The 22,468-nt window shown below is 38.5% G+C and overlaps 1 protein-coding gene across 1 annotated transcript in view; it reads right to left on the reverse strand.

Moving 5' to 3' along the window:
* SIK2 (salt inducible kinase 2) overlaps window positions 1-19,341 on the reverse strand; it is a gene marked incomplete at its 5' end in the record, with an annotated part of 37,100 nt that extends 17,759 nt beyond the window's left edge. The window contains 3 exons of the mRNA XM_010165830.2: window positions 7,489-7,650; window positions 16,006-16,069; window positions 19,225-19,341. Of these exons, the coding sequence (XP_010164132.1) occupies window positions 7,489-7,650; window positions 16,006-16,069; window positions 19,225-19,341 (343 nt within the window). The remainder of the gene's footprint in view (window positions 1-7,488; window positions 7,651-16,005; window positions 16,070-19,224) is intronic.
* Window positions 19,342-22,468: the final 3,127 nt, after the last annotated feature.

Raw genomic sequence — 22,468 nt, forward strand, 5'->3', positions numbered from 1 at the left:
ATAAGAGCAGTTAATGACAAAACAAGGGGAAATGGGTTTAAACTGAAAGAGGGGAGGTTTAGATGAGATATTAGGAAGAAGTTTTTCACTGTGAGGGTGGTGAGACACTGGAACAGGTTGGCCAGAGAAGCTGTGGCTGCTCCTCCCTGGAAGTGTTGAAGGCCAGGCTGGATGAGGCTTTGAGCAACCTGGTCTAGTGGAAGGTGTCCCTGCTGCTGGCAGGGGGATTGGAACTGGATGATCTTTAAGGTCCCTTCCAATCCAAACCATTCTATGATTCTATGACCTGTCCATAATCAAGGAAGAGTCCCACTGTAACCTGTCAGTAAGATGGCTACAGTGCCAGAAAGACTATTTGAAGGTGAGAGCACACACAAGATCCTTAACAGTGTCATGCTCTGCAAGTGCACAGAATGCCTGACAGTCGCGTGGACGGTTACACAATGGCATCCTGTCATGTCACCACACTCTGGAGGTACAAGCGGCCAAGGCCAGCTCGTACTCCAGATCTACATAGGAAACACTGAATGTAACATTCATGCTATCCTTCCTTTTACATCCTCTTTCAGTTCTGAAACAACGGCAGCTTCAGCTGTAATAACAGAGAGGGAAACAACAGAATCTTCTACCAAAAAAATCCCCCAACTGTTGTATGTCACCTGCCTTTTTCCTATCAGAGCTAGACCTTTGTCGTGAATTTTTTATTCTCTTTGAGGAGACCCTTCTTCACACATAATTGGCTTGGCAACCTTGACAATACTTCAGGAGACATGAAGCTATTTCTTATCTCAGAAGCGTTTTGCCATCTGTGTAGGTGTCATTAAATCTGATCTCTCCCTTCACTTATCTTGAATTTGTCAGATTTGCAACATCCTTTCAGTACTGCAGATAAATATTAATCTGTATCTCTTAACTGCAGATCTTACTCGGGTGCCACCCTCAGAAATCTTTATATCAGATTCACAAGTACATGTTCGAATATTTGTAAGCACGGCAAATTTTTAACCATGACCTGCTTGGAAATACAGAAGATTTAAGTTCCTAAGAAAGTGAAACTCTTTGCCTATCCAGACTGGGTTTAAATTTGCAATTTGGCGAATGTGAACACGTGGAAGCCACTTCAAAAAGAAACATGAACAAATCTGAGCAGCAGAAGACAGAAGAGTGTCTTTAAGTATGACTGAGCAATGTAAGACAAGCTTCAGGTTTACGTGGCATTTAGGATTTTTGGGTTTTTTTACTATTATCTTTGCATGCCTAACTGTGTAACACACAATAGTTTTATTGATGGTTACCAAAAGTAGCTCAAGAGCAAGGACGTCTTAGAACTGAATAGCAGGATCCTTGCAAGGCTGTTCCCTTTCCTCCTTATCTGAGCAACAGAAATACAGAACTTAAGCCGTCGAGATAGTGCTTGACCAGGTGGAACAGGAGTAACTGGCTTGCATCTGATGGTCTTGTGACACCATAGACCATTAAGTTTTATTAGGCAAATCCACAAATGAAAGGTCTATACATTGATACTAGAAGGAGTAGCCAAGGAGATACTCTGTATAAGCGCTAATACAACAATACTGGCTGTTTGGGTTTCGGGGTAGGGATGAGCACGAGGGGAATAGGCTGCAGAAAATGGATAGCCTGGTATATGCTCCCTGTCACTGCTAGATGGATCTGACCCAGTATGGAATTCCTCATGAATCTGTGCACCTTGTCTAGGAATATGTGTCTTAATAAACCTGAAAAATGGTCCCTTCGTTCTGTCTTTGATCTGGAGTTCTAAAACCAATTTCTACCCTTTTTCATGGGCAAGGAACACCAGTATCTTTCAGTTACGAATTTCTGCTGAAAAAACAGCACGCGTTGATGATACAAAGCACAGGAAGAGCTAGATACCTACTAATTCATACTGGACTTTTTCATGTAACATAAGAACTTAAACCAGTGTTGCATATTTCAGCAATCTGCTCTTATCTTTAGAAATCCAATTATATTCTATTGTTGGGACAAAATAATTACCTGTGCAGAGAGATCAGCGTTATTTGTTAGGGTACATAAATTATTATGGTTACCTCTTTTTGTTTCCATTATGCTTTCAACACTTGTGTCTTCAAATGATGTTAAACTGTTTCTTAAGAACTCATGAATTAATAGCATCCATGAAAACCATTTCAAAGAAGAAGTCAGGGATTTAGATAGGATACTGGATGCTTGGTCCATTGGGCTTCCTCAGTTTTTAATTATTGCACTGTCAGTTTAGTTGTCCTACTTTGTGGAGTGTTAGAATGGCCAGGATTCAATTAAGCACAAGACAATCACTAGTCTCTCATTCTCTCTTTTCCCCCCTCCACCTTGTTTCTGCTTTGCAGCTGCTAGTCTATCATAGTAATTCTGGATCAAAGGTAATAGTTTTTAACCTAAGAACACTGTTAAGATTTCTCATTCCAGAGAAAGAGATTTTAAGAACATTACTAAAGTTTAAGGGAAGAATGTGCCAGCCCTCAAAAAAACATATGCCAGATACAGAATTCTAAAAGGACTGAAATTGGACTTGTTACCAGAGGACTGAGATTATATAATGGAGTGATCTTTATCTTCTTAACATTTGCCTGAATCTGCACATTAAAAAAAAAAGATGATCATTTGCAGCATTGTGTTCAGTTGAATAAACTCTGTGTTTGTGCAATCTGCAAATACTGGCTCTCGACATTTGTGGTATTTTGTTTCTCAATCTCATTACACCCTTTAGAATAATCTTGAATTTAGAAGGTACAATTTTTTTGAACGTACATCATTTAAATGGAATCTGTTTTCTTGTCAAAAATGGAAACAGACTAAGATTTCAGACCCGTTTGCAGTTTGAGAAATGGAAGCTCCCTGCCAGAACCACTGCAACTTCTGCTGTGCATCTAGCAATATGAGGTAGTCTCTAATTTGTACCTCTAAAAATCCTTTAAAAGGGAGACTAGCTCTAGAGCTGTAACTAATCCATTCTTCTAAAATTACCAATGGAATTTAATCTGCCTGGCTTCGTAGAGCCACATGGATCTTTTGTTGTAATAGTAAAAGGAGCAGGGGAGATAATGGGGAGAGAGGTACTGATCAAGGAAAGGTATGAGTGTGTTAGAAACAAACCTGACCCACTTAATGAACTGAATGCTGATCAGCCCGTTCTGACGTCAATGCATATTTTACTGTCCACCAGCAAGACAAACCAGCGCTACAACCTACTTCAAAATAACAGTCTCTCCTGCCTGATCTGGTTCAAACACAGTAGCTTTACCATCAAGGTGGTATGATTTCTGCAGACATCTATAAGGCATCTTAATCTGGCAGTTTTACGGGGCTGGAAGTATTCCATCCACAATTCAAAGCTGTATTTAATTTTCAGCAATGCACAGATGTTTCACTGTACAGACAATGAGCGAGTTTTATTTGATGACAGCATAGCGTATCAGTGATCAGTAACTGAAATCCAGTCCCTGTGATCCCTTAAAAAACCAGCAAAAGGCAAAGGGTACATGAACAATCCAGCTATCTACAGGCAATAACTTTGAGAAGAACAAAGACTGCTTACCTTCTAATGGCTAAAAACAAATTCGATGTCACACCTGATGGAGACTGCCTGGGATGGCATTCTTCCGCCGCAACCTTCTTAGTGGACTTTTTATCTGATTAATACCTTCTTTTATGTTACTTATACTAAAGTTTAAGCTTGAGGCTTTTGCTCCCAGCTACCTAGTATCTTCTAGAAAATAACAGTCTATCAAAGCTCTCACCTCAAGATCTTTACGCATCCTCTGTTTCTCATCCAGTTACTAAGACTGAAAAAAAGGATCCTTTGAATTCTATCTATTGATCTATCCTCATCCTTTTAGAGCAGCATTAACAGAAAACTATTGAATTTCAGTTCAGCCCCCTTGTTTAAACATAAAAGGTGGCGGTCTCATCAGCTCACAGTTTTAGGAACACTTATTTTTGAATCTTAGTTTAGTCTTCTGGTGGCTGAAATACAGAGGTAACTTCATGCATGTTTCTCTATTTGGCTAAAAAATACTGTATTCCTTAATAGTAAAAGCTTTAATAAAAGTCCTAGAAGCATCAGAATGAATCAAGAGGTCCACGGGGAGTTAGGAAGGGCCTGGAATGGCCATGAGTATCTATGTGGATTTCATAGCTGCTTGGAGTGATCAGGAAGGGACAGCCCTGTGCGTAGTGCTGGGACCCAACGCAAACACTGACACTGCAGAGCTTTCTATCACAATAATTCATCAGTTACTGTGCTCATTTTCAATTGCTAGATTAATTCAAATTAGAGAGTAATTCTAGCTATCAGAGTCACGATCCTTTGTTCTTCCAGAGTTTGGTAAATGAACCATGAAGAATATGAACCACTGGAAGAGACTGTTCTGAAGAGATGTGCACAGCACCAGATAACCCCAAAATCACATGTAAACCATTGTGTGGAATTCATTGTCTCTCCTTTACAGAGAAAAATAAAACAGGTGACTCAGCACAAATCACTACAAAGTTTCAAGCAGTCCTAACTGTCCTCCAGCTACTTTATCACCAAACCTTGACACAGGAATTGCTATCAATCTGATAAGGCTTGATACATGGAAGAATCAGACCGTGTGAATCCCTGCCAGTTAATGTGATCATTTACATACAGACCACCTGTAATTAACTTTCTGTAACACACAGGTAGAGCACAAGAGCAGCTAAGAGGAGGAAAGAGACAGCAGCAGCTGATGGAATCTAGTAACTACCATTTATCCACGCTTTTATTTGAGTCCCTGGAGAACTGATGCACTGAAATTCCCTGCAACGGAATAGTTCATGTCTCTAACCTTTCTTCAGTTAATGGGTCTCCTGAGGTGCCTTTGAAGTGTTTTTGTGAGTCTGTGTCATGCTTGCACTTAGTCTTCAGGGAGGCAGGGAACTTGCATCCCTGCACTGTTAAGGACATCCAAGAAGGGAATACCTCTGAATATGGCCCCACTCCAGCGCAGTGGAGGCCCCTGAGGAGTTCTGAAAAACTATGCCAGGTTGAACGTGACAAGCTACAGTGCAGAACAGTGATGTGGAGGAAGAGAAATCAGAAGGGATGGAATGTGGTGGTGAAAATGGGGAGAAGAGTGGCAGATCAGAAGGCAAGGAAATAAAGCATACATAGATGAACAATACCACAAAAATTCCCTTCTATTTATATTTAGTCCAGTTACTCGTAGTAAGTGGGGTCCACGTGTCTTGCAGACCTTAGACATAGTATCTACTGAAGCCATACATTGTCCTGGTAAATACAACTATATGTCAGTCATAAATCTCCAGATGCTAGAAATAAATTCCACTTTGAAATCACAAATAAGAAAAGTAAAAATACTCTACAAAGGGTACTGCTGTGAGCAAATAGTGAGGGTGGCTCTATTACTTTTGAGACATCACCACCAATTCAATCTCAGTGTTATTTTGTTATTATACTTGGGCCACTTTTTTATGAAGTCCAGACATCATCTCCATCACAAATTGGTTTTTTAGCTTTCTTCAGGCATCAAATGCCCTAAGTAAGAACCTATACCAGAACTGCATCTTCCTGCTACAACAGTTGCAAAACGCTTTTACTTCATCTGATGGTAGCTTTTAATATTTTTACAGTTTAACATTAATCCGAAAGCCCACAATAGAGCGTAGAGAAAATTAAAAGATAACCGTAAACACTTTAATATAAAATGAAATTAAAGAGACTACTGCAAAGACTCTACTATTAATTTATATAAAGCATTAAATAACTATTTTTACAGCTTTTATGAACCTGCTTTAAAATTCCCACTCTGAGATGCTAAAGAGCCATGAAATACAGAGAACATGCCAAAGAGCAGATTTATAGGCTTTCCTCTCTAGCTTCAGAGAATCTGTTTTCCACACTGTTCCTTCTGCCAAAAAACCTCTCCTTATATTCAGATTTTATAATAAACAGTAGCCTAACACTGTATGAAAATCATGGTTCTGGAACTCACATAGCTGTATTTTCCTTTTCCTCAATTTTAATTTATCTGTAACTTAACTTTCCTGTAAACTCTTAAACCATGTGAAAAAGATGATAGAGGTGGAAAGGTGGTGGTAAAGGAATGAAGAAATGAATGTTTTAAATGTACAGACAAAACTAAAGGTCAATGCAAAAGCAACAAACATATCAAGTATCTGGGAAAGCTACTCCATTAATATGCACAACGATAAGAAATCCTTCTTGGTTTATCAGTAAAATCCCATTTCATAGGCAAAGATAACCTATGTTGGTTTTTGGTTTGGGTTTTTTTTATAGCAATGACTATGGGTTCCTTTTCTCTAAATTTAAAGAGGATAAAATTCTTGCTCAATAAATAATTTTCATCTCAAAAGTCCCTGGCTCATTTTAAAAGATTTCCCAATCTGATAAAGATGACTTGAAAGGATTTAAAATCTTTTTTCCTGTGGGTGAATTAATCTCCAGAATTAATAGTCTATTCTTCCCAATGTTTGCTGTAGTATTGCAAAGAAAGGGGTGAATCTTAATGACACAGATGCTAACCAGTTAAACAGGGTTAACTTTTCCTTTACAATCTTTAAGGACACTGTCTTCACACTCCACAGATAAAAAGGAGTGCATCTTTTAGACAGCTGCTGGTATATTTAACATGTTTCTGCAACTTTATCCTTAAAGAAAGCATTAGAGATCAAGATACATTTTCAGTTAATTCATTTCCGAGATGCCAGAGAGGAAATTCAAAGGTAAATTAATCCAGCAATGATCTACAACTCTGAAATGTTTTATCACTTCACCTTTCTTAGCCTGATGGGCTATCTATTCACACTTCCTTCTCAGAACTAGCAAGCTTACTCCTATACAAACCAGCTTCTTACAGCAGTTAGCCTTCCTTTCCTGCTCCCATATTATTGATGACTAAAGTTCAACAGCCCTCCAAATCAGGATGCTATCTATCTAGCTTTCCCATTTCAAGTGTCACTGTGCTAAAGTCAGTATGGAAAGATTCATGGAATTGTAATGAGCTGACAACCAACAAAATTATTTCCATTGCTAGCAACATCTGCTGTGTCTAAATTTATGATGAAAATGAAATCATGCATGCAAAAAGAAAAAAAAAAATCAATAAGCTTCCATTTTGAGTTTTTCTAATGTTGAAAGAAGTTATTTGATTAACTCTGCTGTAACCTGAACATCTGGCAGCATTGTAGACGTGTTATGACACCCACAAAAAATGACTGTAACTCCAAAAATTATTGCATTTTTCCTGAGAGTATAATAGAGCTAATCTAGGAATTATTTTAACTACATATGCTGTGATATCCATAATACAAAACCATGACATGTATTACCACTCTGATTTTCTGTACCTTAAGCACAGCAGCGTATCTTGGGCAGCAGCAACTGAATTAGTGGAACGGACTTCATAAAAATCAGGTGTTACTGGATATAATCTACATTCTGAGTACCTGCTATTTTGATGTTCATGTTGTTATCAAGCAAAAGATTTTCAGCCTTCAGGTCACGGTGAACAATCTTTCGACCATGGCAATACTCCACCGCTGACAGGATCTGCCAGAATTTGCGCCTGGCCTCAGACTCACTTAGACGGCCATGGCTGGCGAGGTAATCTGTTAAAATAAAGCAGGTTTAAGGGGATTAGATGGCAAGCAACAACCCTGAAACTAAATTATTTCTCTCAAATAATTAGCACTAGGAAACTCAAAAACTACTTCAGCCAATCCTAGTTTCCAACTCATTATTCTCACACTCTCCCCTCCAAAAGAATAGAAAAAAGAATCAGAAAAAGCTGTTGCGTAATGAAACTCTGCTCTCTGTTCCTTCTTCTATAGTTACCTGGATATTCTGATAAATATTTTCATATAACACAACCCCTGTGGAATGGGGAATACTTGGAATAACTGGCTTCACCATCATGAGGTACTTTAAGCTTTAGCCTCTTACCAGTTCACACAAGCTTCATGCCACATTCCTCCCTCTGAAGCCTCAACAGAGGCTGTGGTGGCTAAAAGTACTTTTTTCTCTGGAAATAAAACAAGTACCCATAAGGTACCCATCCTGACCTCTCTCTTATCTTCACTGCATCACAAGCAGAAAGAACTGCTTTTTATATTTGATTATGTTGTAAAAAACCTAATGTTAGCCCCGAAACAAATGACAGCTCTGAAACCGAAGACTTCATTTGTCCTCAGGAATAAAAACAAGTGAAGCAGCAGCTGCGTGAGTCTTAACAGAAACAGTTTCTATAGCCAGTGCTATTCTTTCTTTTATGAGGCATAAAATCAAAGAATCCACTGTTAGGATGCTTTCAGAATTGCCTTCAACATCCTACAAAGAATGCAGTTAATGGCCGTGGTGCAGCAAACACATATCGATATTGTACCCAGTGATCACAGGCAAAGGCTGAGCACATACACACATAGCAATCTCCAACCACTTGCTGCATCACAACTAGTACAGAAGTTAAACATAAAACAGGAAGCAAGAACTAAACTGCTGGAGCTGCCACCAGCCCCTCCTCATTATCATTTACACATTCCCATGAACAGGAATCATCATTTACAGACCAGCTGACAGAAACATTTCTGTCTGGATTCAGTTAGCAGGTTAAAACGGCCGCTTCGCCAAGTTGAAAAGGGAACATGATGTAATAGAGGTTTTGAGCCTACTTTTATTTATTTATAAGAACCTCTGGCAAAATCTCTAAGTAAAATGAATAATCCTATCTTCTAAGCTAGTTATGTAATCTCAGTGATCAGAAAAGGATCATCTTGCTCAACTCAATGCCAAAGCAGAATACCTGGCTTTGTTAGGTTGTGGTTTGGTTTTTGTTTGGTTGGTTGGTTGCTGTTTTGGTTTTTTTTTAAGTAAAATATTGTTTGTGGACTTTATAGATGCTTGCAACATTTTCATTTAAGCTTTTCTGCTTTCTTTATGATATGCAGAGAAGGCCTGAGCAGCTCACATTAAGCACACTCTAAAACCTGAAAATACATTTCCAGTAAAACTTCACCAATGGTGCACTTCTGCTTCATTGTTACTACAGATAAGGACAAAGAAATATGTTGTTCAGGAGGAGGGGGCACAGACACACTCACAAACCATGAAGATTTTTTGCAAATATTCAGAAAAACATGAAAAATAAATTATTTCTTGTTGGATCATATAAAACCGACCACTTGACTGACCTTGACTTCTTGCAACAAGTTTGCTGCCACTTGGGTCACTAGACTATACTCCCATTAAGTGCTTCAGACAGTGTGATATTGATTATCAAAGTGACTTCTGAATTATATTTTCACTCATATGGTTTAAATAAACAAATGCAATCAATACACCATCTTCTTAATATGCTCAGTAAAAAAAGCTTATTTCAAAGATGTTTTGTAGGGGGATCATTTAGGAATATTTCTATACCCCATTACCAAAATAATTTTGTTTTACTTGTGGTGGGATTTCATGCACTGCTGCTACTACCTCCCGAGCACACTCTGCAAGCACAGAGGTAGCTACTCCTGAACCATCTGAACTGGCACACTAGAGACCTCAATTGCAATATACTCATTTTAGCATCCCTCAAAAAACATTTTTAAGCAAAACACATTAGATGTGATCTCTGGAACGCGCAGATCTGAAAACTCTCCTCAGAGCTTCTAACCTACCTAAATCTTAATACACTTTCAGCTGGTTTAACTTGGCAAAGCACTAGAACAAACAAAAAGCCTGGCAGTAAGGGAAGATCATAATATTTGCAAGCTAAACATCACTCAGTCACAAAGTGACTGACAAATCATATGATATCAAGGTGAAGTCAGATATCAAAGGCACAAACTAAATTACACTGAATGCAAGCCAGCCCTTTAAGCTGTTAATCCATCATTTGTTAGCAATGCTGCAAACAAGTTCATGAATCCAAGCTGTCATTTGCTTTTATGGCTCTAGCCTGTCAGAACTTATGTAAAGATTCCAAACCACCTTGGCCTTAAGTATTCCACCAAGTCTAGTAGTTTGCATGGAATAAGCCATTTATTCTGAAATAATCTGCTTTCTCTCCTGGACAAGTAGAACATACCACAGTCTGTCTAGATAGGTGATGGTATGGGCAGGGATACTGTTAGTGCATTAACTAGCTCGCAAATAGGAAAGTCTGGAATACAGGCATTGTCCACCCCTGGGTTATAGACACCAGACACTTTAAGACAGCTGAAACATGCTAGAGACATGCTGCCACAATAGCTAGCATCTGGACGCTGTTTGAATATGTGCGTGTGTTACCTCTGGAGCGAAGAACCACAGATATGCAGAGCAAAGCACCCTGTTGTACCTTGCAAAGACTGAAATAACAAAGATACCAATGCTTTCATAAATGTATCCTTTGACAAATCTTACCCTCGTGTCATACCCTCTGGCTACATGTTTCTATGGTAGTGTCGTGTTTTGTTTTTTCTTCATTTTTCTATAATAAAATAGAAACCAGAAGCTATCTTAAATTCAGCTGGATCCACAGCACAAAGCAGCGGGACTTTTGTCACACAAGGTAGCTTCCTATCCAGCCTTTTCAGTAGATCAAAGTACATTTGTTTACTGGACAATTGAAAGATTATGATGGTGTTTACTTCAAAACACGACTGGGAGACATTGACTGTCAAACCCAGTTGCCAATGCTTTTCATTTAAAATACAGGTCCTTCATTTAGGTGGACAATTGCACACATTTTAGATTTGGTACGTTAAGGCTCTGTTAAAGAGGCATATACAGCGAGTACAGTGAAGGATAATGAAGATGATTAATGGACTGGAGCTCTTGTCATACAAGGAGAGGCTGAGCAAGCTGTGAGTGTTCAGTCTGGGGAAGACAAGGTGCAGAAGGGAATGTTATCGTGTGTGTATAAATACTTGACAGGTGAAAGACGACACAGCCAGACGCTTCTTGGCAAAATTACCCAGTAAAAGGACAAAAGGCAGTGGGAAGCAACTGAAACACAGGAAATTCAAATCTAAAGCTAAGAAAAAGGGCTCCTTTCTGTGCAGGTGGCCAAATGCTGGAACAGTTTGGCTAGAGATTGTAGTCTCCATCCATGGTCCTGAGCAACCTGCTGCGGTTGACCCTGCTCTGAGCCACAGGGCTGGACTAGACATTCTCTACAACTGCCTTCCAACCTGAACTCTTCTGTGATCTGGGTTCAGTGTAAGACAGTCAAGGGATCACTCATCCAGTTCAAGCTTAGTAAGGAACAAATAATCCCTTATTAGAGGACACATGGTATTTCTAGTCTTATGAATGCCTATTAACAAAGGCAGTAATAATTGGCTGGAATTTTAGCTAAGGAAATCTACATTAAGCATTAGATAGAATCTTTAAAATTAAAAAAAACCAACCAAACAAACCCTCAGCTTTTGAATGGCTTTGTCTAGGAAAGTTACTGAATCTCTCTCTAGGGAGATTTCCAAGAATGGTGCATCTGATCTTGTGCCAAGGCTGGGACACAGTTGCTCAAACCCATTCCTGTCCAGCTTTCTGCATCGCTGCTCAAAACCTGTATGAAATAGTCCAGGACAAACTGCTAGGTAAAACTTGGCTCTTACAGGTACAGACCTAATTAAATACCAATACTCTAAGAAATCATGTGGAAGCATTTCTGGAGTTACTTCAAGTTTATTCTTCAATTAAACAGGCACAAGATGCCAAGAAGCTGATGTTGTAAGCTCAGAGACTTGTACCATCAAATGTGTCTCCTTAAAGCTTAGTATTTATGCTGAAATACTCTATAAAGCTTGTAAGACTGTCTTCTATATTGACTGAACCCAGATATTGCAATAACACAAAGGAGTAGCTGTAAAGGGAATCTCGTTCTCGGTAAAATTTGTTTTGAGGACAAAAGAACACTACTTCAGCTTCCCTAACGACTAGGGCAAAATCCAGTACCGAATTTTGGTGGCTTTGGTTGAACTGTGCATCAGCTACTGCAGGTTTCCAAGAGACACACTTAAAAAAGCATCACTAAAACTGTAATAGCACTGTTACTTTTTCATTTGCACAACAACAGCACACTTTGCATGACTAGTTACTGTACATATTTAATGTAAAAGTGTTTTCACATCCAGGTGCTATTTTGTCTAAGAAACTTTTCTCCAAATATTTACCAGACTTCCTCCAAGTTCAGCACTTTGCTATTCCCAAATCAGATTTACTTTGAGATCTACCTCTCAGGGATGGTTTGATTTTGTGTGTGTAGAAGATGATGAGACCCACCAGACTGCCTGGGCTGATCCATTTTCCCATACCACCCCTAGGCACACACTGTGAACACACAAGAGACTCTTGCAAAAACAGGCTTAAGTCCCAAGGTAGCCCCTTTAGGACAGGGGAAGGGGAGCATAAACAGGACTGATTAAATAAGCTTATTTTGCATTTCTGTGCATTACTATCATTGCACAAAAGTAATTTTAAATGGTGTGGTGGACACCCTAGCTGGCATCTGGCAAGAGTAAGACATGAACATCTTGTTTCCATTGTGAACATTTTGGAAAAATCACAGAATAATCTTATGGTTCTTCACCAGTAAAGCAGAGATGCCTATGTAAGAGTAGGAGTATTGGCACACTAATATAGCCTGACAGTATCTCCTTATTTCCTGCAGGTTCTCTAAAAGGCAGCAAAGTCCTCACAACCTACTGTTCAATTGCAAAACAGACTGAAGGTGGTAAGGGACACCTAAAGAATCAGGAAAGTGAGCTATGGGATTGCAGGATAACACAGTGAGTATGCAAATGCAGTTAAGCAGTTCTTCCCAGACACCAGGTCTGCTAGATGAAATGTTTGCCTCTCAACTATTCCTTGGTCCTTCTCTCCTTCACATTTCTTGTATACAGTAGAAAAAGGAAGTACCAGAGAAGTACATACATAGGTACAGTCACCTTGTCATGTCAAATTCTGTACTGGAGCTCCAGATGAAGAAGTTTTGCTATTATCACTTGTTTGGCAGTTTCATGCTAAAACCCAGCAGGAGGCCACATGAAGAAACTGAAGGACAAGATCATAAAACTTGGCTCCTCAACTTCAGCCAAAAGCAGCACATTCCTTTAAAGAGTTACAATTGTTAAGCTAGACATAAATCACAGAGCTGTAGTTTGGTCATGTTTACTGCTTTTAAAATGTAGCGTGTCGGACAGCAAGCAAGAGGGAGCAGAAACAAATGTAACTGAAAGGTTGGGTATTACCTTTCCCCATGCTGAACAATTACAGTTTTTTTAGTGTTAATTATCAGCTTGTTTTATTGTTTTTTAAGGCTCCCCCTTCAACTGCAATCAAAGATTAGTCAAAGAACAAAATGGAGCACAATACTGTCAGGAGACTAAAGAAATAGCAGGCTCCACAGGCTTCTAACCATCTTGCTTTACAAGAGAAAACAAACAAAGTAAAATCCCCAAAATAGCAGGATCATGTGTGACAGTGTTAGAAACTTTGAAGACACTGGGGTACAGGACTCTAGAAGAGCATCCCACTACTTATGCTGTTTGAAAACTGATGTTATAAAAGGGAGACTTTATTTCACACATTGTGAGACATAACAAATTCAATACACTCAAAGGATCAGGATAGGAAGGAGGAAAAGCTTATATAGTTTGAGTCATCTTTCTCCTTTTTTTTTCTTTAATACTACCTGCTTTTCTCTACTTTCCAGTTAGATCAAAATTGCCCTGGACAGGGATATCCTGGCTTATGACACAAGCAGTCCAATGATAAGAACTTAAAAGGTGTGTGTGGGGGGGAGATAACCCAGACAACAGGAGAGAGGACTTTGAACATTTGAGTTCTGTTTGCATTAAATCCATCCTCTCTGCCTGTGCTGCCCCCACACCAAGTGTAAAAAAAATAAAAAAATAATAAAATAAATCAGCCAGGCTCCACCTCTTCTGCACTCCAATCACCAGGGCCCCCTACATGCTGAACTCTATTCCATTGCCCTTTGAGTTCATTCTGCCTGGTGATGTTAACTGACAGTTTCAGACAAACCTTCTCAGCAACTCCAACTTTTGTTATTGCAACTAAAATGCATGTCAAAAGGCTAAGTGCCTGGATATGAAGCATAAAACTCATGAAATTAGCTTTTATTAAGCCAGAAAGTTTGTAACTTTTAACACCTCAGTCCAACTGCTCAACAAAGCAACAGAACCTGCTATGTATTAAATACTCCAGCTAAAAAGATTTTCTTTACCTTTGAGAGTATTTCTGCTCCTCTGCTATTTTTCTATTCCTTTTTTCTGTTACTCTACATGCTAGATTCATTCATGGAAAATAAACCCATTGTCTTGGGTAATAACTGATAACTTAAAACAAAGTTATTACATATTGGTAGACAGTGACCATTTGCTCTAGCACTTACTGTTGTAGTGCTCTTCCTGTCTGAGAGCATGCGTGGAAAATAAACCCATTGTCCTGGGTAATAACTAATAACTTAAAACAAAGTTATTACATATCAGTAGACAGTGACCATTTGCTCTAGCACTTATGTTGTAGTGCTCTTCCTGTCTGAGAGCATGCAGAAAAGCCAGAAGAGACCTTCCCCCTGCCTCTGAAATTCTAACACGCTTCTGCCATTACCTCATTTCTGCTTTCTCCTCCAAAAACATATATAACAGTGACAAATGCATACAAGAACAAAATATCCCATTCTTAATTACAAAAGCCACTCTGAGAAACCATTCAAATAAATCAGAAAAATATTATTTATTTAGAAAAAAAAAACTGTACAGAAATATGAAGTCTCTAATAATGAACCTGGAAAGATTCTTTAATTATTTTAAAGAGAAAACAAGGTCTAAGAGAATTAGCTAAACTGTGTCTGAAACATACATTAAAGGATCTGCAAACAGGGAAAAAGTCTGAGAGCCCAAAAGGCTTTGCTTCTTCAGAATGAACTAAGAGTTTAAGTCAAACTTTTACAGGAAATGATACGCATTTAAAGCCAAGACAAATACGAAGGCAAAAAGAGTAACCATCCAAGTTACTTCTAGAATTTTTAGCCACGCTGATTAAAGTTTTATAAATTTTGCCGTAATTTCTTATGAATTTAGAAGAATTCCTTAATTCTTCTGTTCTTTTGAAATGCTGAAGGATTCTCTACTGTCCTACACTAAAAGAGGGCTGAGCAAGTGTGAAATGTTACCTGCTCAGATTATTTACATACAATTGTCCTGCACTGATAAAACAACTTTTTCCAAAGAAATAGAATGAGATGTCTATTGCAGTCCAAGCTGAACACTACAACACAAAAAAGTTACACCGTGAAGTATTATAACTAAAATAAAATACTCTTTCACACAAATATAACACTGAAGTCCTGCTTAAGTGATAAATTTGAGCCAAAGAACAAGAATTAATGTTGAATTAATTGTGAATGTGAATTTGACCATGCGGGTCAACACAAGACAACCTAAAATTTTTACTATGAGTTTTACTCCAAGTCACCCTGACACCCCCCCTGCCCACCATGTTCTTTCTGAAAACATATTTAAAAAAAAAATCATGTCCAATAAATCAGTACATAACTGCACAAGAAACACATTCTTCAGTTTACCTGAAATACTGTTTGGGCCACTGTTCATTATCAGGGCAAACATTTAAATGTAGTTTTTCATCTCAACTCAATGCTGAAAACCCAGTAATTCTATCAGCAGAGAAAATTAAAAGGTGTGTGTGGGGGGAGAATTTATCCTGCATTGTTCTGCTTAACAAGCTAGGTCTTCTGCTAAAGGAACATCAGTAATTTTTAGTGTACACTCTAACAGTTTTCCCTAAAGTTCTTAGTTCTAAAATAAGAAACAGTGACAGTTATCACACATTTCTTGACAAGTAAAGTGACATACTACAGTAAAAGGGACCCTTCAGCAAGATAAATACAACTGACAAACGTCAGAAGTTAACATTAAAGCAATGAACAAGAAAATAATTCTCTTGCTTACCAAAAATTTCTCCATTTTTAGCAAATTCTGTCACAAGGTACAACATGCTTTTGGTCTCCATCACCTGTTGATAGAGAAGTCACAATGAGATTTTTTGCAGGAAGAGCAAAAAGCAAACAAACACCCAACTGGATAGTTATTTTCGTTGTTCTATTCTGATAAAGATGTGAAAGTCTTTGCCTTACACATACAGTTACCCTTTCAGCTTGTTTTTTCAAGTTACCTCAACAATTTCAAGGGCAGTATTTGCATGCCAAGCACAAGGATAAGCTTTAAATACTTCATAAAGCCAGTGTACAGAGGAGGAGGAGGGCCACAACTGACTAACACAAAGTGATCATATCCTCAGCAGCTAGTTTAAAGACTTTCCCTTAAGGAATCCACCTGAAGTAATACTCTTGCTCAACTTTCTAACATGCTGATGGGCTGGTGCTTGGGAAAGACAACTGGGGATAATACTGACCTCTGTTACCAACAGTACTCTAGTTACTCTACTCTTGAATGGAAAGACTTCACTCAACAGTTCAATACTTCCATGATTTAAGTTGGGAAAAGGCAGCCCAGTCAGTTATCTTGCAACTTTCTTCCTAATGATCTGTTCCTCAGTTGCATAAACAGCTACTCAGGAATGCATTGTACAAACAGGATAATCAAAAGATAGACTAAAAGTGAAAAGTCATCTACTTCAAAATAAAAAAAGTAATTTAGGACTTCCCTTCACTACAATGCAACAATTTCAACACCAAACACATTTTGGGCCTATCTCAATAACCTCAGTATAACAGTTTAGCCTGAGCTGTCTGCAGACAAGACCTTCTTGGATTTGATTTTTGCATTTTATTTATGCACAAGTTTGAAAGTACTGGAAGACTGCTCACAAGTAAACTCTTTTTAGAGGAATGCTTTAAAAAAAATAAAAAAGGCAAATCCTGAAAGATATATACTTATAAAACCAGCAGAATTACTAAAAAACTGACAAGCCAGCAGACAGAACAAGATGGGAGTTCTTCACTCTCTCCTGCACCCTTGTTTAATTCTACAACAGCTGAGCATATTATGACTGAAATGTCTGTATCTGGAAGGCAAAACAGTTTGGAAAGACTGTTTTAAACCAACATTTGGAGACAGGAAGCTGCAACAGCCTGTGGATTACATATATTTGGAACCATTCTTAATCAAGCCAAGACTGCTAGCTTCATTACCTAACTCTGACAATCCTCAGTAGTTCCTTGACATGAAACAATTCAGAACCTTTTAGCGTATACACAGTTCAGTGATGGGCACATGATACGAGCAAACCAGTGAGACAACTTGATTGAAGGCTATTTTCAAAATAAACTCTCTTATCTAACAAATGCAATTCTAACAAGCCAATCCCTTAATAGCAAAGGGGTAAGCAGTACATTACAGTTACCCACCTCTTCAAGTGATCTTGCTGATCTCCAGACTTCATTTAACTATTCTCTGACTCTACCATTTCTGTGTTTTGCATTCATTCAGAAGGAACTGTGGTAGATATTACTCAAGCTAGTTAGAAATTTAACTCCCTAAGGTCGGCCTCTACTCGGTGAATAGGTATTTTAAAGAGGAAGTGCCAGTCTCTTTCCCATAAGATGAAATTAAAGCTAAATAAGTCTAAACCGGCATCTTTTTCTTTTTTCAGTAGAACTCCAACACCATAGGTCCAAGTCCTTGTGTTCACCTTGCCTTTGTAGATGTTGTCAGATGAATTTAAATTCAAAGTTTGGTTTTAGCATGCAGAAATCTTCATTTGTATGTTGAGCTAAGTTTACTTGAAGTAAGCAAGAGTATCTCGGAAACGCCATGGTATTCGCTGAACAAAACACTAACAAACAGATCCCAAAGGGAATATTCTCAGGAAAGCCTTAGAAGAAAAACTTAACTGAAGCAGAAATGCCAGCAGCTTCAAATATTTTACCATATGTTAGCAAGAACAGAAAATGAAACAGAAGAGGAACAATATAAAACAAAGCTACATTTTAGTATACAAATGAAGCACGCTAAAAAAAGTCACATGTAAAAACCTTCAAATTTTCATTGTCTGCAATTGTATGTGTTATCACAATTCCAGGTTTATCTCTTAGGTAAATACATTGTTGCACTATAATTATTAATCCTTTACGTTATAGAGTGATGCATTCAAGTCCACAACATACATAATTCACTTTAGGATAAATATCAATTTGTCCATATCCACAACAGAAGTGAAACACATGATTCCAACAAAAATAAATCCAAAGAACTAGTTATCTGTCTCCTACTAAATGCACTTCAAAAGAAAATGTTTGGGAAGCTCTTGCTTGGTGTGTGCATTTATCATATCATAGAATCATAGAATGGTTTGGATTGGAAGGGACCTTAAAGATCATCCAGTTCCAACCCCCCTGCCATCAGCAGGGACACCTTCCACTAGACCAGGTTGCTCAAAGCCTCATCCAACCTGGCCTTCAACACTTCCAGGGAGGAGCAGCCACAGCTTCTCTGGGCAACCTGTTCCAGTGTCTGACCACCCTCATAGTGAAGAACTTCTTCCTAATATCTCATCTAAACCTCCCCTCTTTCAGTTTAAACCCATTTCCCCTTGTTTTGTCATTAGTTGTCCTTATGAAAAGTCCTTCCCCAGCTTTCTTGTAGGCCCCCTTCATTATATCACAAGCACATCTGCAGAATCTGGATTAACATATCTTCATGTAATATCATCTTTGGATAAGAAAAAAAGGCTGCAAGTACTCCTCGATCTGCACTCTGAGCCAAGACTCGGCTGAAGAAAACCACTATATCCACGTAGATCCTCCCAGCTAGTACTCACTATAGACACACTATGCTGAGTATTCCTTCTTTGCTCTAGCTTACATAGTACCTTGTCTACTAACCACCAGAGTCTCATCACCAGGTATTTCCAGCTCAGCTTCTTCACTAACAAAATTTACAATCTATCTGTGTACTTTAAGCAGATTTCAGGTACACGAGAGTATCTAACACGGCCAGACTAACTGGCAGCATAGAATGAAAAAGACTAGAACTGATGTACTTTCAAAAAAGTTACACCTCTTAGCCAATGCAAATCAATTCCAGAAAAGCTGAGTTTGTCACAGACTGGGGACCAAATCACCAGAATTCACTGGTGTAGAGCAAACCCTTCGTAAAGGAGCAAAAGAGAGGGCAAGAGGGGGAAAAAAAAGACACTGCTAATTGTACCTGGTAGAGTTTTATAATGTGTGGGTGATCAAGCATTTTCATTATCTGCACTTCTCGGTAGATCTTCTCCAGATTCACAGTATCCAGCTGAGATTTGTCAATGATTTTTATTGCTACCTGCAGACAAATAGTGAAACTGAGATTAAAACTCCCCAATATTTTCCTCATTAGTTTATCCTCATTATAAAGGCAATAATGCAGCCCCAGTTAACTGGGGGCTTTCTTCTAGCTCAGAAATACACATCCCACACTTAAAAATACAGCAACACAATATTAAATATGCCAACAGTCCCAGTAAGTGGCTATCACCTACATCAGCATGTCAGAAAAAGAAAGTTTTACAAGTAATGGAAGACACAGAAGAGGTGATGGAGGCAAGTGCTCCAGTGAGCCTAGGTGCACAACGCTCTTATATCAGTAGTCATGGGAACAACTGAAGACCCTCCATGGAGCAGTGTAGTAAAGACAAAAATCTTCTTAAAAAGTCTGATAGTGTCCTTTTCTACAGTCAAGGTAGCTAATTTGAATCCCACAAATTTAAAAAAATATATATTTTAAAAGAACAACCAAATAATGAAAACATGGTGGATCCATGTAGTTTCATCTCTTCCATGCTGATTTAGGCTGTAATTAATATACTACGTAAGGACATCTGCAGTTCACCCGTTCAGGGAAAAAACTGTGTACAAATATGTTTGCCAGTCAAATCTTGCAAACAGACCTCAGTTAGTTTAGAAAACAGATCTTGGTCCTATTGACCTCATTTTTAGCCAATACCAGCAAAGTGGACTATAGATAGCTACATTTGCTTAGGAGACTAAAAATTTCAAACAGAAGACATTAAAAAAAAAAAAAAAAATAAACCAAGAAGAGAGAAAAATATAAAAATTTTTATAAGTTTTTATAAAGTTTTTATAAAAATATAAAAACCATGCAAAGGATAACAATACTAAAGAGTATTGAACATATAAATGGTGTTTATTCACCCTGAATATCACATTATTAATGCTGCAGCAGGAGCAAACAAAGTAAGTCATACAAATGCTTCCATCTGTAACTGCATTTCACAATCTATTGAACTATAGGAGACAGCTGCTCTGCAGAAGACAAAAATCCACAGGAGGTGAACCTCATTATCTCCAATAAGGCTGATAACGGACCTACCTGAATTCAGAATTAACTGTTTATTGACTTCATTTCAGTATTGTTTTGCTCAATAACTTCTTCAGAGGTCACTTGTCTTCCCCAACCATCAGAAAAATAAGATTCTGCTATGAGTGAATAAGCTGATCTAGCCTTGTAATCAGCAAGAAGTTGATTTTGTTTCTAAGATGCAGGATGCGTTCTTACATAGCTGAAGCAGAACAAGACTATTTTACAAAGGCAAAAAAAATAGTTTCTAAAACTTTTTTTTTTTCCTACAAAAGATAGCTGTGGGGTTTTGGGTTTTTTTTTTTTTTTTTAAAATGTCCATTTAATGTAGAACTCACTGAAAATAGATTTCTCATAAGCCAATACACATTTATAAGAATAACAACAACAATATATACAGCCATGAGACAGAAAACAAGAATAGTTCACGTGACAACCTTTTCACCATTAATCATGTGTTACTCCATAGCCTTTATTCTTCAAAATGTAACAGTGGGCACTTTGGAAGAAATAGCACCTAAAATGGTATTCAACCACTCCACACCGCCCTCCTCCTCCCCAGCTCTCTGCAACTTTCTTCTGTCCTAGTATAACATACAGCAATTTAGGGGATCCTGACACCCGGTCTTTTCAAAACATGCTTCCCCCTGTTGTCTTCTGCTATCTATTTGTATTTACAACACTCTCCATAATGCATCTACTCTGTCCTCAAGATTGGTCCTAAAAAATTAGGTTATGTCCCTTGGAAAGTTTCTGTCTTTTGCCTTTGAAGACACCATCTCTAAACCATGCTAATAAAACGTGTGGTTCACCTCCTTCCTCTCTTTGGTACTCCCTCATACTATTCCCATTGCTCCCAACCACATAGAATCATAGAATGGTTTGGATTGGAAGGGACCTTAAAGCTCATCCAGTTCCAACCCCCCTGCCAGCAGCAGGGACACCTTCCACTAGACCAGGTTGCTCAAAGCCTCATCCAGCCTGGCCTTCAACACTTCCAGGGAGGGGGCATCCACAACTTCCTTGGGCAACCTGTTCCAGTGTCTGACCACCCTCACAGTGAAGAACTTCTTCCTAATATCTAATCTAAACCTCCCCTCTTTCAGTTTAAACCCATTTCCCCTTGTTTTGTCATTAGTTGTCCTTATGAAAAGTCCCTCCCCAGCTTTCTTGTAGCCCCTTCAGGTACTGGGAGGCCGCTATAAGATCACCCCGGAGCCTTCTCTTCTCCAGGCTGAACAACCCCAACTCTCTCAGCCTGTCCTCATAGGAGAGGTGCTCCACAATATTAATTTGCTGTCTTACACTTGGTATATGTATAAAACTTGGTAATAAAGGCCTGGCTTCACACATGCAAGGAGTAAGAGACAGGCAGAAGAACAGTAACATGCATGGGACTGAACTATCCATATACATACTTCCCACTTGGTCTTGCCAGATTTGCACCCCCTTTGACTACTCCCTGCAGCAATGGCTCATTCCTCTCAGCAGGTCCCCTCTCTCTTACTTATAAAGGCAGAACAGCAAGCTGCTTCCTTATTTGGTCTGATTATATGCTATGTGGCAACAGAGGATGCAAACAATCATTCATGCAGCTTCAGAAAAAAACACCACCCAAACCCCATACCTTTAAGTCTCTCTGGCCTAATTTAAGATCACACCTAATAAAGTGACTTCTGGTTATTGTTTATTTTTTGCAAGCACAATTTATTAGCCTAAGAAGAAATCACTTCACTAGAAAGTTACAAAATGTCAAAGTAATCAAAGCAAATCACTAAAGCCAGACCAAATTCTTAAACATACATCAGGAAATATTTATTAAAAACAACCCACATGTCACATTTCTCCACTTCCTCTGATTTTATACTGTCTCTCTGGAATCAACCAGAGACACAAGCTGAGTTCTCCTTCATTCTCCACATCTATCCCAGTTTATACCCAGTATTTGGGTGATCTCTGGATTTAAGAGGAATGGAGCCCACCATTTATACACCAAGGAGAAGATTACTATATAGCAATCTTGCATTCCTGTCGCAAAATGGTAATATATCTTTCAGTCAAGTAACAAGATATCTCCAACCTTGGATCGATG

Source organism: Antrostomus carolinensis, unplaced genomic scaffold (genome assembly GCF_000700745.2).
Source record: "Antrostomus carolinensis isolate BGI_N321 unplaced genomic scaffold, ASM70074v2 scaffold7904, whole genome shotgun sequence".
Lineage (NCBI taxonomy): Eukaryota > Metazoa > Chordata > Aves > Caprimulgiformes > Caprimulgidae > Antrostomus > Antrostomus carolinensis.